This window comes from Aulonocara stuartgranti, assembly GCF_965226115.1.
Source record: "Aulonocara stuartgranti genome assembly, chromosome: 3".
NCBI lineage: Eukaryota > Metazoa > Chordata > Actinopteri > Cichliformes > Cichlidae > Aulonocara > Aulonocara stuartgranti.
The window spans coordinates 36,630,873-36,650,617 of record NC_138941.1 but is presented as its reverse complement, the minus strand read 5'-3'; the positions used below and the strand labels follow the sequence as shown (position 1 = coordinate 36,650,617).

Sequence of the window (19,745 nt, the reverse complement as noted above, 5' to 3'; positions counted from 1 at the left end):
CCAATGAACGTGTGGCTTTATACCACAGATAATTCTCCGTTTTGAAATAGAATTTGACCAAGGCACCATTTTTATTCAATATGACTCTCAAATGACTTACTATGACTTACTGAGCCCATAAACTCAGGAGCAAAGTGTTTGCTCACAGGAAGCTGTGTCCCCATACCCTTCTATATGACTGGAACTCGTTTTGCAACCACAGCTACCATCTGTTGGCCTTCAGATAGAATGTAGATTTGAGACACTTCCACATTGCCTTCATTTTTTTTCCAAAGCGGAAGCTATGCCCATGTTTTATACTGTGTATGGTTCAGTAATAGCCAGAAAAGGGTTTCTGCACAACACATGATGTTACAGTGATGTTGACCTTTAATTTTTTTGGTCATAAAATGTTTTCTTTTTATAACGTAAGACATTTTTCAAGTGAGCACTTGTTTCCCTACAGGTGTTTCACAAAAACTGCATGAACAGGAGGTCTGACCTTCACTTTGGATCTAAATAATTTCAGTTTTATCACCATAAACACCTCCACCCCCCCCCCCCAATTTTTGCACATGTCGAGGAGCGTGTCAGACTACATTTCACTGTGTGTTATACTTGTATAACTATGCATGTGACAAATAAAGAACCTTGAACCTTGAACCTTGAGGTTTCACAATGAACTCACCCGAAACTCTGGCTGATTGGGATCCACACCCAGTTTCACACCTTGGCTCAGGCGATTAGAGGATCATCAGGGGGTCCTTTTGTCCCTCTGTGGGGGGTTTCTCCCACTAGGTTTATATCTGGGACTCTCCACCATTTGACCTTAGAACTGAAGAAGCTTCTCGGATGAGAGGTGAAATGTCTTCAAGCAACTTAAAGAAGTCCAGACGCTTTTCTTTGCAAGCTCCTTTGACTACGATGACCTGGATGACTGAGAACCTTCATAGACATATCTGAAGAGTACATAAATATCTGGTTTCAACTGTATATTTGATGATGTTGGTGTTTGGCTTGATTGTCAGCACAAAGAGGGAGAGAGAGGAACAGAGAGGGAGAGAGAGAATGAGGACAGAACAGAGATGGAACAAGAGCAGGTGAGACACACATGTTAGTCAAATGGTTGTTTGCCAAAACTCATCAGAACATGTACCTAGTGTTTCTTTTTAGATACCATTTGTTACTTTTCAAATATTTATTAAGTTTTGCAGGCTTGTTTGCACAACGAGGCTAAATAATTATATAAACTTTTCTCAATCTAAATATTGTACTTTGGTAAAATTAAAAAATAAATGTAGTGCAGGTCTATGATGATTTTTAGTGCTACTATCATCTAGTTCTGATTCTTGTTCTGTCTTGGTTAAGTCCTCAGTAGTCCTGATTTTGAACTGTTGTAGTCCTGTTTTAATTCTGGATCAGTTCTGGGTCTGGTTGAATTGGGGTTTAGTCCCTGTGTCTTGATACAGGCCCGACTTTGTTCTGCCTTGCTGCTTAATTAAAAAAGTAGTTTAAGGTGTCCTGCATATGTATATAGAATAGCATCTGGCTGCAGTTTAAAGACTTTTTTTGTCTCGGTCTCGTCTCAACTTGGTCTTGTCTTGGTCTCGATACCCTCTGGTCTTGGTCTTGTCTTGGTCTCGGATTAGGCGGTCTTGACTGCAAGTCTACTCTGGTGACGCCAGTCTCCTCTTCCCGCCCAGTGCACTAAAACACTCGTGTTCACAGCTCAATGATCCACCAAAACCTTAGCTTTAAAATCCTGGAAAGGGGGAGGAGACTAGAGAGAAGTGAGAGGATGAGAGGCTTACAGCACAGGTTAGAGAAAGTGGGCAGGAACCCTCTGCTTTCCCCCCACTTAAGTTTCGTTTCTTGTCGTTGGCACTTCAAGGCACTTCAAGGGAAACAGCCAGAGAGGTGAGATATTTTTGTGTGAGTGTGTGTGCTGTTCATGACCTTATTTTTCTTATTCTAAGGAGCTTGGAAAGAAAGCATCTGGACTTCTTTAAGTTTCTTGAAGACATTTCTTCTATCACCTGAGAAGCTTCTTGGGTTCTAAGAGCAAATGGTGGAGAGTCCCAGATTTGCTCTTAGAACTGAAGAAGCTTCTCAGATGGTTGGAGAAACGTCTTCAAGAAACTTAAAGATGTCCAGACGCGTTTCTGTCCAAGCTCCTTAGAGTACGATGACCTGGATGACTGAGAACCTTCACAGACATATTTTTTTCTTATTCTTTCTTTTACTACGACATAAAGAGTGTTCACGAGGCAGGAGATGCTCGTGGGCTTTAAGAAGCTGTAGGTGTTTTTCTTTTTAATGAGCTCTAATGGGAACCTGAGTGTACTTTAATGACATATAAATGGGGAAAAAAGGGCTCCATTAGCTGCAAGTCCTGCGCTGACACGGGGCACGCCCAATCCTTTGATTTTCATAATGTAGGTCTCCATCAGGGACAAAAGGGCCACAAGTTGGAACCCAACTTTGTCAGGATTGTTTTGCACCTCTGGGTTGTCTCTGAATATTATCCGTGAAGCTTTGTGTCAGGATCCCAGACAGGGCACATTTACACACAACTTCGAGTCGCTCGCCTTGAGGGCATAACCGATTAAGGTTAAGCATTCATGTTTGTGCAACTGTCGCTCTCTGTGCACCCTCCTCCTGCTGGTTTCTATCTCACCCACCCCTCCCCCTTTTTTCTCTTCTTCTTCCCTTTATCCTTTCAGTTTTCCATAGAATTTCCATAGGATTGCGTCGGGAAGTGTGACCTTATTTTTCTTCCTCCACCCACAAAAGCTCTGCACCATGTCTGCTCCTGGTAAGTGACTGTATTTCACATTTGTGCTGACTGTTTTCCTTTCTTCATTGGGAGAAAATATGAAGATGTAAGAGTGTTTTAAAAATGTGAGAAAAAAATCCGGTCCACCCCCCAAAAGAAAAACTACTCACTTGTTATCACTGTCACGGTCAGCAATGGCAGACCGTGGAGTTGAGGAAAGTGGGACCCAAACGCTGGACTCTTATAGTGAAGGACAGTGGATTTATTTATAGTGAGTGGAAGAACAACAACTATGTACAGATCCAGCCTCCAGTGGCGATTCCTCTGTGAATCCCACACAGTGCACGTGTCCATAAACAGTGAAAAAGGTGACAACTACAAAACCCGATTCTGCTCCGTGATTTCCCCTCGAGACGACGCTCTTCACTCCCGACTCCTGGTGACACAAAACCACACACAGCTCAGCAGGAAACCCACAGTAGCGATGTCGTTCACACAAACACCCATCAACAGAGGTACTTTACAGGGTTAACATAGTATAATCCCGCACTGACTGGAGCCCCGCCACCTTCCTAAGCAGGACATCAGCTGCAGCTGGTGAAGGCTAACGAGCAGAAGGTGCAACAGCCTCCAGTGCGGGAACACCTCCGGGTCACAGTCCCCTCAGCGACCCAAAAAATCCGGGAGCGCGTATGATCACACACACAGGAAGGAGGAAAAAAGGAAAGAAAACCACCAAAACACAACATACGGAATAATAAACATATCCAAAAAATACATGAGCCCTGGGTCCTTAGACTGCTGTTCACCCCAAGTCCAGCACCCTGAGGCTGTACGCTAAGCGGAAGAAAGGAGGCCAGGGACTAGTGAGTGTCAGCACCACAGTCCAGGATGAGGCAGTGAACATCCGTGAATACATCAGGAAGATGGCCCCAACCGACCACGTGCTCAGTGAATACCTCAGGCAGCAGAAATCCGAGGAAGTGGAGGCACCATCCTGGAGGGACAGGACCCTGCACGGTATGTACCGCCGGCAGATAGAAGAGGTGGCTGATATCCAGAAATCCTACCAGTGGCTGGACAAAGCTGGACTGAAAGACAGCACAGAGGCACTAATCATGGCAGCACAAGAACAAACTCTGAGTACAAGATCCATAGAGGCTGGGGTCTATCACACCAGGCAAGACCCCAGGTGCAGGCTGTGTAAAGATGCCCCTGAGACAATCCAGCACATAACAGCAGGGTGCAAGATGCTAGCTGGCAGGGCATACATGGTATGCCATAACCAAGTGGCCGGCATAGTATACAGAAACATCTGTGCTGACTATGGCCTGGAAGTCGCAAGGTCAAAATGGGAAATGCCAACCATGGTGGTGGAGAAGGACCGAGCTAATCTGTGGGACTTCCAGATACAGACGGACAAAATGGTGGTGGCTAACCAACCGGACATAGTGGTGGTAGATAAACAGAAGAAGACGGCCGTAGTGATCGATGTAGCAGGTCCGAATGACAGCAACATCAGGAAGAAGGAACACAAGAAACTTGAGAAATACCAAGGGCTCAGAGAAGAGCTGGAGAAGATGTGGAGGATGAAGGTAACAGTGATCCCAGTGGTAACTAGCTAAGCAAGTGGCTCCAGCAAATCCAGGAAAAACATCAGAGATCTCTGTCCAGAAGAGTGCTAGGAACAGCTAAGATACTTCGCAGGACCCTCAGGTTCCCAGGCCTCTGATAGAGGACCCGAGCTTGAAGGATAGAGAGGGGAATTTATATACCGGTATATATATGTAGCGTAGTTTTTATGTGTGTATATTTATATTGTCATTCATACTCAGAGTTGATGGATTGTTTTAGTTTTTTGTGATCTCTTACATTTCCCCCTTGTATTTCTTATTTGTGCTAAATATTGGTAAATATTGAGCTCTACTTTCTCAAGTTTGACTGTCATAGTTTGTATGGCGACAACCGAGCTCATATATTCAAATTCAGTCAAATCAGACTGTCAGTATATCTGAACAGATTTCCCCTCCAGTTTACCCAGGTGCTCCAAACCAGTCATCCTACCCCATGTCTCAGCCCGGTGGAGGTACATGTCCAGTTTCTCCTGGATATGGACACCCCAGTCATGGCCATCCACCGGGCTTCAACATGGGCTATAAAAAACAGCCTACGGTCATGTACCAGCCAGTACCCATAGGACCAGCTCCAGGCCCTGAATACGGTGGCCCATCAGGGGGGATTTCACCAGCTCCTGGAGGTCCAGCAGTCCCCGTTGGTGTCCCACCTGGACTTGAGTACCTCACACAGGTAGGGCAGAGAAAGGTTAAACCAGTGCAGTTTTTTGTTGTTTTGTTTTATATGCTGTCCTGTTCAGCAGCTTTTGGAGTCACAATTATGATCTGAATGCACTCTTGTGCCAGACATATTTTGCTTTTCCAAGATGAGCTCTGAAAATTCACTGTAGGCTCCACTTGTTCACGTCTTTCTTTCATCTATCTAGTTATTTCTTTCTATTAGTGTTATATCAGTCATTGGATAGTAGAGACCTTCCCAAACTGTGGGGCCCATCCCCGGGGGGGGGGGGGGGGGGGGGGGCGCAGAGCCATGGCAGGGGGGGCACGGGATGAAAAGGGGGGGAAAAAACAAAACGCTTGGACACTGCTAGCACGGGCGCCTACAGAAACGCAAAGCAGGAGATGAAGCATAGCTGAATATGTTTCCAAACCAACTTCATTCTAAGCCTAGGACTAGAAAATATGGTGAAGCATATCTGCCCTTTGGTTTCACCTGCACAAGTGCCAAGGTAGGTCTCCCCTGCAGAATTGGTCTTCCCTTTGTTGGGAGCAGCGCTGGGCTGTTTAAATCACGGACAAACAGTATCCCACATTTGTGATTTTTAGTTCACAAACACTTGCTGTAATAACTAACTACTCCTGACATTTTGGAGATGTTAGCTCTGTATACAGTAAAGTTACAGCGGGATACAAATAATATCAGGCTGATCCTGCCACGATTTGTTCCACCTGTTCAAATCACGGACAAACAGTATCCCACAGCTGTTTATGTTTTTGAACCCATTTTGCACAGAGAGGCATTTTTTGAAAAATGTATTGATAGCAATGTTGAATATTATTACACAGGGAAAAAAAACAACTACACGTAAAATAATCACATCTGCCTTTGTAAATGGAGGGACTGTAACTGCGTGCGTGTATGTAAGCGTGTAAAACCTGCAGATAGTCAGATTAACAGTATTTTGTCTCTATCTGCCATTCTGCAATTCTCATGTAAACAATAACGTGGCGCACAGCGTGACGTGAAAAAAGGCACATACCTTTGACATTGCGTGACGAACTCTGTATTCCTCGTCCACACATAAACACAAAAAAGGAGTTTTGAAAAATCTCAGTTTTCGGTGATTCGAAACGCTGTTTACGTGTGGACGAAACAGCTGCGTTTTCAAAAATACCCGTGTAGGTGTGGACGTAGCGTAAAAGAGTTAGTAGTTTATTTTCTTACTACCTGTAATTTATTGCAGATTACTTGTATTTGCTTAATTGTTTACTAAATGTTTGAGGTGTGAAATAAACCGCAATGGAGCAAAATATGGGTGTGTGTGGTTGGAGGATGTGTGGGTGCGTGTGCGTGTTCGCGGGGGCGCGAACAACACGAAAAATGTTCGGGGAGGCGCGAAAATCTTTCTTGTAAAACAAAGGGGGGCCCGGCAAAAAAAGTTTGGGAACCACTGGCAGAATAAAAAATCATTGCAATCAGGTGATTGTGAGTGCTGTGGCATTGGTTCAGTGTCTTGTTAAATGTCATGAATTTTGATCAGAATCGCGTTTATATATATATATATATATATTTATTTATTTATTTATTTATATATATATATATATTTATTTATTTATATATATATATATATATATATATATATATATATATATATATATATATATATATATATAAAAAACACCCAGTATGCCCCTGCGGGCGGTTTATCCTTCAAGCTCGGGTCCTCTACCAGAGGCCTGGGAGCTTGAGGGTCCTTTGCAGTATCTTAGCTGTTCCCAGGACTGCGCTCTTCTGGACAGAGATCTCCGATGTTGTTCCCGGGATCTGCTGGAGCCACTCGCCTAGCTTGGGAGTCACCGCACCTAGTGCTCCGATTACCACGGGGACCACCGTTACCTTCACCCTCCACATCCTCTCGAGCTCTTCTCTGAGCCCTTGGTATTTCTCCAGCTTCTCGTGTTCCTTCTTCCTGATATTGCTGTCATTCGGAACCGCTACATCGATCACTACGGCCGTCTTCTTCTGTTTGTCTACCACCACTATGTCCGGTTGGTTAGCCACCACCATTTTGTCCGTCTGTATCTGGAAGTCCCACAGGATCTTAGCTCGGTCATTCTCCACCACCCTTGGGGGCATCTCCCATTTTGACCTCGGGACTTCCAGGTTATACTCCGCACAGATGTTCCTGTACACTATGCCGGCCACTTGGTTATGGCGTTCCATGTATGCCTTGCCTGCTAGCATCTTGCACCCTGCTGTTATGTGCTGGATTGTCTCTGGGGCATCTTTACACAGCCTGCACCTGGGGTCTTGCCTGGTGTGATAGACCCCAGCCTCTATGGATCTTGTGCTCAGAGCTTGTTCTTGTGCTGCCATGATTAGTGCCTCTGTGCTGTCTTTCAGTCCAGCTTTGTCCAGCCACTGGTAGGATTTCTGGATATCAGCCACCTCCTCTATCTGCCGGTGGTACATACCGTGCAGGGGCCTGTCCTTCCATGATGGTTCCTCGTCTCCCTCCTCTTTCTTGGGTTTCTGCTGCCTGAGGTATTCACTGAGCACTCGGTCAGTTGGGGCCATCTTCCCAATGTATTCTTGGATGTTCGTTGTCTCATCCTGGACTGTGGCGCTGACACTCACCAGTCCCCGGCCCCCTTCCTTCCGCTTAGCGTACAGCCTCAGGGTGCTGGACTTGGGGTGAAACCCTCCATGCATGGTAAGGAGCTTTCTTGTCTTTATGTCAGTGGCTTCTATCTCCTCCTTTGGCCAGCCTATTACCCCAGCAGGGTACCTGATCACGGGCAGGGCGTACGTGTTGATGGCCCGGATCTTGTTCTTACCATTCAGCTGACTCCTCAGGACTTGCCTGACCCTCTGCAGGTACTTGGTGGTTGCAGCTTTTCTAGCGGCCTCTTCATGGTTCCCATTCGCCTGCGGGATCCCCAAGTACTTGTAACTGTCCTCTATGTCTGCAATGTTGCCTTCTGGTAGTTCAATCCCCTCAGTTCTGACTACCTTCCCTCTCTTTGTTACCATCCGACTACACTTCTCCAGTCCGAACGACATTCCAATGTCATTGCTGTATAGCCTGGTAGTGTGGATCAGTGAATCGATGTCTCGTTCACTCTTGGCATACAGCTTGATGTCATCCATGTACAGGAGGTGGCTGACAACTGCTCCGTTCCGTAGTCGGTATCCGTAGCCAGTCTTGTTAATGATCTCACTGAGGGGGTTCAGGCCTATGCAGAACAGCAGTGGGGACAGAGCATCTCCTTGGTAGATCCCGCACTTGATGGTGACTTGTGCTATGGGCTTGGAGTTGGCCTCTAGTGTTGTACGCCACATCCCCATTGAGTTCCTGATGAAGGCTCTTAGGGTCCCATTGATCTTGTACAATTCTAGGCATTCCAGTATCCAGCTGTGGGGCATTGAGTCATAGGCCTTCTTGTAATCAATCCAGGCAGTGCACAGGTTGGTCAGTCTGGTCTTGCAGTCTCGGCTGATTGTTCTGTCTACCAGTAGCTGGTGTTTTGCGCCTCTGGTATTCTTGCCAATTCCTTTCTGTGTCCCGCTCATGTATTGACCCATGTGCCTGTTCATCTTAGCCGATATGATGCCTGACAGGAGCTTCCATGTAGTACTGAGGCAGGTTATTGGTCGGTAGTTGGAGGGGACCGGTCCCTTCTTGGGGTCCTTGGGGATCAGGACCATCCGGCCTTCAGTTAGCCATTCCGGGTGTCTCTCGTTAACTAGCAGCTGGTTCATTTGTGCTGCCAGACGCTCGTGGAGTGCAGTCAGCTTCTTCAGCCAGTAGGCGTGAACCATGTCGGGCCCTGGTGCTGTCCAACTCTTCATACTGGAGACCCTTTCTTGGATATCTGCCACTGTGATGGTTACTGGACCCTGTTCAGGGAGGTCGCTGTGGTCTGCCCTCAGATCCATATATATATATATATATATATATATATATATATATATATATATATAAACGCGATTCTGATCAAAATTCATGACATTTAACAAGACACTGAACCAATGCCACAGCACTCACAATCACCTGATTGCATATACACATATACATACACATATACACATATACATATACATACATATATATAAATATACATATACACATATACACACACATATACACACATACATATACATATATATATATATACATACACATATACATACACATATACATACATATACATATACATACATATACATATATATATATATATATATATATATATATATATACATACATACATACATACATACATACATACATACATATATATATATATATATATATGTATGTATGTATGTATGTATATATATATATATATATATATATATATATATATATATATATATATATAGGGTGCAAGATGCTAGCAGGCAAGGCATACATGGAACGCCATAACCAAGTGGCCGGCATAGTGTACAGTGTACAGGAACATCTGTGCCGAGTATAACCTAGAAGTCCCGAGGTCAAAATGGGAGATGCCCCCAAGGGTGGTGGAGAATGACCGAGCTAAGATCCTGTGGGACTTCCAGATACAGACGGACAAAATGGTGGTGGCTAACCAACCGGACATAGTGGTGGTAGACAAACAGAAGAAGACGGCCGTAGTGATCGATGTAGCGGTTCCGAATGACAGCAATATCAGGAAGAAGGAACACGAGAAGCTGGAGAAATACCAAGGGCTCAGAGAAGAGCTCGAGAGGATGTGGAGGGTGAAGGTAACGGTGGTCCCCGTGGTAATCGGAGCACTAGGTGCGGTGACTCCCAAGCTAGGCGAGTGGCTCCAGCAGATCCCGGGAATAACATCGGAGATCTCTGTCCAGAAGAGCGCAGTCCTGGGAACAGCTAAGATACTGCGCAGGACCCTCAAGCTCCCAGGCCTCTGGTAGAGGACCCGAGCTTGAAGGATAAACCGCCCGCAGGGGCGCGCTGGGTGTTTTTTTTTTTTTTATATATATATATATATATATATATATTAGGGGTGCAACGATATTCGTATCGATATTGAACCGTTCGATACAGTGCTTTCGGTTCGGTACGCATATGTATCGAACAATACAACATTTGTAATTTATTTTATCAATTTTCCTTCTGACGATGCTGTCTGTGTTGAGCGCTCAGTGAATCTGCGTTCGACTACTCCGCCTAGGCTCGACAGTGCAGCCTAGGCGGAGTAGTCGAATGCAGATTCACTGAGCGCTCAACACAGACAGCATAGTCAGAAGGAAGAGCGCAGGGCAAGCTAGCAAGACAGAAGTTAAGCTCTCCTTGTAACAGGCAAATTGAACCTCATTCAGATCTGGCGTTTGGAATTATTTTGGTTTTCATGTGACGTATGACCCTGAAGGTAAGGAGTCATGGACTAAAGTAAAACAGTATGTTGGATGTGCCATGCAATGCTCAATTACATTGGTGTGAACTAGTGTGTTAGCGCAGTTAGCTCGTTAACGTGTTGGCCGTCTAGCCCCATGCACGGAGCGATCGGCGGTAGCTCGTTAACGGAGATTTGCCTGTTGTGGCGTTAAGGTCATTTCAACAAGATTAACCTGAAAGCACTAGTGGGAACACAACGAATATGACTGCACATTTACATCATCCTAGTGCAAAGACAAAAACAACAAGCATGCTACTAACTTTAGCCGAGTCATTTAGACAGCTGTTAGCACATGATTCTCCTTATGCTGCTGAGAATATAGCCCAGAAGAAGCGGATAGTATAGCTTTTATTTTGGAAAGAGACATTTCTCTGTAATAAACTCTCTTTTCCAAAGATGAGTGATTCCTCAATCAGATACAGGGCTTGCAATATCGCTAGCCCGACGTCCTGGAGCTAGCGATTTTTTCAGTCGGGCTACCAAAATCTATCTCTTCCCTGCCCGTCGGGCTATTGTAGGAAAAATATATGTCAATGCTTTTGCATTCTTTCAGAAATGTAGCTGGGTAATTATGTCATTGGCATCGGTGAGCCACTGTCAATATGTGACATATTGAAGTCGCGTTTGAATTTGCGCTTGTTTTTTTGCTTTCACTTATCAATCGTGCGAACTGTGTATAGAGAGCGACAGCACTGATCTGTGAGTGATGATAATTTGTGCACCAATTCCTCTGACATCGTCTTATTAATCGTTAGCTTACTATGCAAACATGACAAGTGAAATCTCCCGCAGCTTAAACATGTGAGAGGTTGATCGCGCAGAGAATCGCTGAGCTTATGTGAGTGCGTGTAAAAGCATTTCAGTTCTGCTGAGCCAAATAAGACAGGTCAGGGTGAAGAAGTGACAGCCAAAGAAAAGCTTACCACAAAACGGAGAAGTTATGACAAATCAGACTATGAGGCAAAAAGAAAGTGCAGCTTTATGGTTTCATGGACAAAAGAATTTCTGTGGCTGCAATATGACGAGCTAAATAACCAGGGCTGCACATAAGTGGTCCGCAGGTGCGCATTCGCTGTCAAAATAAAAAACACGCACAAGGGTTAGGGTTAAATTTAAAAACTGTACTTTTGAGTTAAAATATATATTTATAATTTTAATAAATGACAAATAAAAAATGCATGAACATTTTTTTTGTATCGAAAAAATATCGAACCGTGACACCAAAGTGTCGAACCGAACCGAACCGTGAATTTTGTGTATCGTTGCACCCCTAATACATACATATATATATATATATATATATATATCCGCTAAGACTGGTGGACCTAAATCTTCACCACCACCACGTCTGGTATACATACAAGCGAAAAAGGGGAGTGGGTGGGTCAGCGCTCAGGGCACAGAAACTAAGCTGGCTTCAAACACCATTTATTTCCATAATAAAAAAAACACAGCCAGAGTCACAAATACAAGATAAAATTCCCCGTATACAATAAAAGTAGTGTTGCAACCCGCTAAAAACCCTGCCGGCAGAAATAACTATACAATATTAAAACAAGGCTAAAACATGTGTTCTATATACTAAAATTACTCTCCCATAGTCCCATAATCCCACAGTCCAGCCACACATGGGCGAATGGTCCTTATATGAAAGAGACAGGAGAGGAACTTCTCTTCCAGTATGGTAAAACTCGTCAGCAACAGACCAGGGAGGGGGCTCCTATCGCAGACCTGTCTCCTCCTGACAGCGCGTCGCCGCACAGTCCCGCCCCACTCCACACCTGAACACGGCCTCCCTCGTCTCACCGTCAGATGCAGGCAGAAGGACATCCCTGCCCTGTTGTGCATTGCAGCCATCGCCACCGACTGTTGCCGTTCCTGCGTTGGGAGTGGATCGCCGAACGACTCGCGGCACCCCACAGTCAGGCAGCAGTTCCTTCCACACACGTGCGGGCTTGCACGCGCTCCTTTTTCTCCTGCCCACCTTTCGTGCGTCACTCTCTTTGTCTCTGCGCTCGCTATCCCCTTTAACAGGTCAACCTGGCGGCTGATAGGCCACCTTGGGGAATGCCCCCACCTCACAGGTGCCTACAATTGACTGTTTAGTCCACAGTGGGTTAAAGGAACATGGTACAACATTAACACAAATATAAATATGAGGATAAAACCATGCAGTATAAATATCAATAAACAAACATGCAATATAAATATCACTATAAAATCATGCAAATAAAATCAACACTATGTACCAATACACAGATTGATAAAACATAAAAACACAAATTTCCGCTGTGTGACATATATATATATAAAACAGGGCGTTGTTGGAATGCTACTACGCAAGTAACCCCGGCGGAAGGGGCTACATGAATAGGATGAGGGACCTATGGATTCTTCGATACCCAACATCCACAATGACGGCAAAACAACTAGTAGCTCAGTGTTCCAACATTCGAAAGAAGGGACTGCTCTCACAGCTAGAGATTGACGAGGTACAACATAAATGCTACGGCAAGGGGGAGCCAGGACGCCAGGTCAGGGGAGAGATATCATCACCCCCACCCAAGATTGGGTATAGGGCTGGGTATCGTCACTGATTTCTAGAATCGATTCAATTCCGATTCACAAGGTCCCGAATCGATTCGATCCACGATTCGATTTAATTCGATTCAATTCGATTCGATTTAAATCTGGGAAATTTTGACAGTCAGAAATATAATTCAGATCAGAACATTTACATATTTTTGTATCTATAAAAAGGAAGCTGACACTCGCAAGACTTTATCCAAGGTGTGAGCATCACAGCAGATGCCTTTGTGTCAAAGTAGCTGAAGATAAAACACAGAAAAACATGTAGGTGATTTTCCTGGCCTGGGATTTTATAAAAATATTCTGCAGTACATCGAAAACGAAAGAAAACCATTAATTAATGAACATCACCTCTGACGTTACAGCAGTTTTATTAGAGACACGGTTAAGCGTTTTGCATTTTGAATAATTTTAAAAAGTTTCAATTTGTTCAGTATTGAACAGCAGAAATTAGGTTTTCTTTTCAGAAGAATGTAAAAGGGAAAAAAACAGCGGCCGACAGCGCTGTAAGCAACAGTAGACTTGTGCATAACAAGCAAGCGAATAATGAAGAAAGCGAAACTGTTCGAGAGAGAGAGGGGGAGGGAGAGAGGGGGAGGGAGAGAGGGAGAGAGCTGCGCATCGCAATGGAAGCAAAACAGTAAAAGAATTCATGACGATGTTTATGTGAAGCGTTTGGATCTTCTTTTGCTGCTGGTTCGGTCAATATTGTTTGGAGAGAGATCAAACTAACAGCTTTAGAATCAGCGCATAAAGGGCGTGCACACAAAGCGCGGACCCGGATCAGCGAGCTGTCGGCTTTCAGCCCCGACTGTGAGAAAGGCTACATCTAACTGATTCTGATCCGCTGTGTGTTTAAGTCTATGTGCAGAATCCCTGTACCTGCTCTCATTTACTGTTTGGTGGTTCTTGAAATTTTGTGAGATGTCACCAGAGATTCTGGCATTTCGGACAAAATAAATTTATATTAAAAAATCGATTTAGGATTTTAATGAATCGATTTTACGTTATCCAAGCCAGAATCGATTTTAATCGATGAATCGATTATAAAAACCCACCCCTAATTGGGTACCAAGCCCCAAGTGCGATAGGAGAAGGATTGTTGAGTGCGAGAGGAACTGACCTGAAAGAAAGGATTATGGCCAAGCTTGAAACCTGGACCCCCGTAGCCGGTTACCAATATTACGTGAAGTACCCTCAGAAGGTCTGCTAGATGATGTTAATGCAGCACTACGGGCAATACCTACAACCACGATTACCGACACTAACAAGCTGATCTACAATTCGGCAGCAGTGATCAGTGAGATGCTTGGCCACAAGTTGAACAGCCACAAGGGGCAGTACCCTCCATGGAGAAGGAGGCTAGAGGCTAAGATCAAGGTAGCACGGAGGGAGGTTAGCCAACTATCGGAGTTGCAGAAAGCCGCGATGAGGAAGGTGCCTAAGAAGTACAGGAAGCTGTCCATACCTGAGGTCTTGGAAACTGCCAAGCAAAGACTCACAGCCTTGGCCAGCCGCTTGAGGAGGTACACCAGAGAGATAGAAGGCAGGAGAATAAACCAGCTGTTCTCCACAGAACCAGCAAAGGTGTACTCTCAGTGGCAGGGGAACAATATGAGAACAGCACCACCAAGGCTGGAGGCAGAACAATACTGGAAGAGCATATGGGAGAAGGACGCAACCCATAACGGCAATGCTCAGTGGCCAGAAGGGACCGGTCCCCTCCAACTACCGACCAATAACCTGCCTCAGCACCACGTGGAAGCTCCTGTCAGGCATCATATCGGCTAAGATGAACAGGCACATGGGTCAATACATGAGCGGGGCACAGAAAGGGATGGGCAAGAATACCAGAGGGACAATACACCAGCTACTGGCAGACCAAGCAGTCAGCCGAGACTGCAAGACCAGACTGACCAACCTGTGCAGTGGATTGATTACAAGAAGGCCTATGACTCAATGCCCCACACCTGGATCCTGGAATGCCTAGAATTGTACAAGATCAACAGGACCCTGAGAGCCTTCATCGGGAACTCAATGGGGATGTAGCCGACAACACTGGAGGCCAACTTCAAGCCCATAGCACAAGTCACCATCAAGTGCGGGATCTACCAAGGAGATGCTCTGTCCCCACTGCTGTTCTGCATAGGCCTGAACCCCCTCAGTGAGATCATTAACAAGACTGGCTACGGATACCGACTACGGAATGGAGCAGTTGTCAGCCACCTCCTGTACATGGATGACATCAAGCTGTATGCCAAGAGTGAACGAGACATCGATTCACTGATCCACACCAACAGGATATGCAGCAATGACATCGGAATGTTGTTCGGGCTGGAGAAGTGTAGTCGGATGGTAACAAAGAGAGGGAAGCCACTGACATCAAGACAAGAAAGCTCCTTACCATGCATGGAGGGTTTCACCCCACGTCCAGCACCCTGAGGCTATACGCTAACCGGAAGGAAGGGGGCCGGATGACTCATTTAATCCTCCCATTTTATTTGGATTTGGTATGAACCTGAAAAGCTGCTGGCCATGGGGGTGAACAGATACAGTTCCTGGATCTCTCATAGACCTCTTAGTAAGAGAAAAGGTCACATGTTTAAGACTGTTGTGGGTAAAAGTAGCATTTTGTAGTTCTGTTATTGGCTCACCATTGAAATACTTGTACAGTAGTTTGCTGCACTATTTGGTGATCATTAATCTCATCTCGGATTTGGAAATGTGTGACACCAAAGTCAGTTTCCTCTTTAAAATAATACGCGAGGTCAGTCCCGTTGGCCATTTGAACCCAGTTAAAGATCACATTCAAAAAATTTTCTTTTAAAAATCCCTCTATAGGATTTATTTGTGCAAATATTAAAGGAAACACCTCCCAAGCTTGCATTATATACACATTAGTGCTTGATTAGCTTTGCAGACAAAGAGAAAGAAGGTATGTTTGTTTAACCAGCAGAGTCTGATGGAGCTGAAATACTCTATGGCTTAAAGAATGAATTTTTATATGGGAAGGTCATTTGCATTGAAAATGCCTGATATGTGCTTTTAATTGTTTTTAGAAGGAAGAGACTTTCAGATTGCAGGATGTGCCACAGAGTTGCTTTATTTTCAGTTTGCTTTCTCTCCTTCGGTTTTAGATTGACCAGATCCTGATCCATCAGAAAGTCGAAGGTGAGGCGTGCATCTTGTACAACACAGAATATTTAATCCTTCAGCAGCTCATAAGCAGCAGTGTGTGAGGCTTAAAGCCTTTCAAGATGAAAACGAATGGAAGAAAAATTATATCTGCCCTTGAAATTCCTTACTTATTGTTGTTACTTCATTGCTCACCGTTTTCCCTTCTCTTCTCCCAACCACGCCCAGCATTCATCGGTTTTGAGAAAAACAGACAGTATGAAATCAAAAACAGTCTGGGTCAAAAGATCTACAAGGCCAAAGAGAAGAGTGACTGCTGCGAAAGGAACTGTTGCGGCTCTCTGCGCAGCTTCGACATGAAAATAAAGGACAACATGGACAGGGAGGTTATCCGTCTCATCAGGCCTTTCCGCTGCTCCTCCTGCTGTTGCCCCTGCTACCTGCAAGAGGTCAGTCCACTCTAATGTTTCTGTGTTTGAGTAGAAGTGACTTGGCTAGTGTTGAAAGAGGTTAATGGAGTCATATTGCATTCATTTACCACACCTAGACCAATATTGTTCCCGGTCAAAAGCATTTTTGGTGTGAAATCTGAGTACTCATCCATCATATCTGGATTATTGTATTTGATCTAGATGTGCTGGTTAATCTGTAGCTATAGCAAATATCTGAAGAGACTCTGATAGGGAAGAATAAACTCTTTACTTTCTGTTAAGACATACCTAATCACTTTTTTTGATTAAATAAAGATAGATACAAAAGTTAGATCAGATAAAGGCAAATAAATCAAGACATTACAGTTTTATAAGGGGCAATGAATTGTTTTTAATGTAATGTAGAAATTAAAGGAAAAATCTGAAGATTTTAAGAGAAACGCGAGCTCTGTAGTTTATTTTGTGACACTTACACTTACAACAGCTCATCTCCTGTTCAGGATTTACTTCTATTCTTCAGGAATGTTTTTAGTGGAGCTGCTATACAAGTCTGATTTATTCGCCTGCCTCTGTTAACCCTGCTGGATTTAAAGTAGTTTTTAGGGTGGGAAGTGGGCTAATTTACTGCTGATTGGTCCAGGTGACCAAAGAAACTGCTCTGAGTTATCAGTGTGCTCTGTCCTGGAACCAGCTGCATGCAGATTAATGTTCTCTGCATTGACAGTCGATTGGAGCTGCAGACCCTGCCTGTATCATTAGTGATAATTGATGTGAAATTGGAGTCAGTTTGACAAGGACACTGGTATTTGCTTTTTATGCACGTTTGAGTTTTATGGTGAAATGTACAGAGTGCACAGTGTAAGCAGTTAAAAGGAGGCTTCCAGTGAGCAGTCAAAAAATTAACAGCTACTAACCGTAGTCCATCCAGGCATGCTCAAGAAGATGGTCTTGAGGCCAAATTTAGGGAAAGCATTTGATTCAAGATCTTTGTGATCACCCATTAAACACTGTTCTACAGCCTGTTTAGAACATCAAATTCAAATGTTATTATCAGCAGACTTTGATTATTAAATTGTCAGTGTGTTTACCACTTTGATCTGCTTTTCCCCCTCAACAGTAAATGCACTGTGGAACAGATGCAGACAGCGTGACATTTTATTTATAGCTGTCAGTGTCCAGGAAAGAGAGCAAACGAAGCTCTGTGAAATAGCTTTCTAATTTTGTGCAGAGCTACTATGTGTCTAACTAACTATGTGACCAACAGATGGAGGTCCAGGCTCCACCTGGGACCACCATAGGGTACGTCAAACAGGACTGGCACCCTTTCCTGCCAAAGTTTTCCATCCAGGGAGCAAACAAGGAGACACTCATGAGACTGGAGGGGCCCTGCTTTGCCTGCAACTGCTGTGGAGATGTCAACTTTGAGGTGAGCTCAGAGGGTCATTGTTTGTGGGGGGAAACCGAACTCTGAGTAAATTTCATCCATCAGCCAACAGTGATTTGTTACAGATCCACTCAGATAATCTAAACAGGACTGGTAACAGTCACAGAAATGTTGATGATGATTTTAATTAAGTCAACTAATAATTGGGCAGTTAATAATTATAAAAAGAGGAGCTTTGGTGGAGGTTTGTTGCAAAGCAGCTTGCAGGTGAATTGCAATTGTAGGCAGGCTAAAGCAGCTTAAACAGCAGATCAGGTCAGCTAATCTCCCAGGATTGCAGCAGAGCCTGATTTTTGTTTATTACGTAATCTTCTTGTGTCTTGGTGAGCTTGCTTGTCAGTATTTTCTCCCACTCGTCAGTTACTTTTCCAACACTAAAGAGCATTCACGGAAACACATTTTTCCCATTAGTTTGACACCAAGTGAATGATCCTTAGTGCTGCTGGTGGTCAGATTGTGTTACCTTTCATACAGAACCAAAAAAGCTGTTTTATCTCCTGGTAAGCTAACTGCACATTAAGCTCATATTTCTCAGTAAGAAGGCAAAACAAATTTAAACAAATCAGCAACAATGTGAACAGTTTTGAGTGTTTAAGAAAGCAATTGTGGCTGACGAACGCTGGTATTCTTATTGTTGTTCAGCTCAAGGGGAAAGATGGCGACACCCCCATTGGTCGCATCAGCAGGCAGTGGGGCGGCCTTCTGAAGGAAACCTTCACTGACACCAGTAACTTTGGCATCCAGTTCCCGCTGGACTTGGACGTGAAGATGAAAGCTGTGCTGATGGGCGCCTGCTTCCTCGTTCCTCACGATGTAGATGGACATTGTTGATTTTGAAATATGTGGTGTGTTGCTGAATAAAACAATCGAATACTTTTGGCGTTGCTCTGCAGGATTTCATGTTCTTTGAGAAAATCGGAGAGGCCAACAATTGCAGCAGTGTGTTTTCATAACAGAAGAAAACGAAAACATGGGGGGATGCCCTGCGATGAAGGTGTTTTCCTGTTATGTACTGGGCTCCAGACTAACTTTTGCCATGATTGCACTGGTGCGCCTAACTTTTTTTCTTAGGTGCACCAGCACAAAAGTTAGGTGCACCCAAATTTTTCACCCGAATCGCTGAACCCCACTGTTTTACATATTCACTTATTTTTAAATTGCTGTGCATACAAACAATATTGATTTGTAAATGATTAACTAACAATCTTGTGAACACAAAGTTCTTTATTTGGAGCACCATTCTGCAAAAAAGATAAGTTACTGAAAAAGTGCTTGTGCTTAAAGTTTTTTGGCACCCCTTGGCAATATTGTAGGCAATGTTAAACTTAATCATCAGCCTGGCCTGGCTTTTAATAGCAGATAGCCTTAAAAATATTCTGCAGTAGAACAAAAACTGAAGAAAACGTGAATGGACATAATGAACATAATGAACATGAATCAACATATTCAGCAAAAGGACTAGATGTTACAATCCCTGATAATGCATTGCTATAAATGGAGAAAATCTTGAGGGATGGCTCTTATGAGGAAAGGCAACCAGTAGCACTTCCATTCCCATGTTATTACGGCCGATAGGGCATGAACAGGGAAAAGGGGGCAAAAAGACATACTTTTGAAATGTAACCCTTTCAGTACCAGTTAGATCACATAATTGTAATGATTTAGAAAGAGATAATTATTTTTTTAAAATT

General features: G+C 44.0%; 1 protein-coding gene across 4 annotated transcripts; it reads left to right on the top strand.

Annotated features, from left to right (window-relative positions):
* Positions 1-906: 906 nt before the first annotated feature.
* LOC309703951 (phospholipid scramblase 2-like) lies at positions 907-18,934 on the top strand. 4 transcript variants are annotated; one of them, XM_082528878.1, is made up of 7 exons: positions 907-1,079; positions 2,703-2,794; positions 4,788-5,062; positions 16,182-16,215; positions 16,408-16,628; positions 17,875-18,036; positions 18,697-18,934. In XM_082528878.1, the coding sequence occupies exons 2-7, from the start codon at positions 2,782-2,784 to the stop codon at positions 18,883-18,885; spliced, it is 894 nt and encodes a 297-aa protein (XP_082385004.1). In that variant the 5' UTR covers positions 907-1,079; positions 2,703-2,781; the 3' UTR covers positions 18,886-18,934. The 4 variants fall into 4 exon arrangements, with proteins under 4 accessions (XP_082385004.1, XP_082385005.1, XP_082385003.1 ...); XM_082528879.1 differs by lacking the exon at positions 907-1,079 and adding an exon at positions 1,707-1,896 and having other exon boundaries at positions 4,797-5,062; XM_082528877.1 differs by lacking the exon at positions 907-1,079 and adding an exon at positions 1,710-1,896.
* The last annotated feature ends 811 nt before the right edge of the window (positions 18,935-19,745 follow it).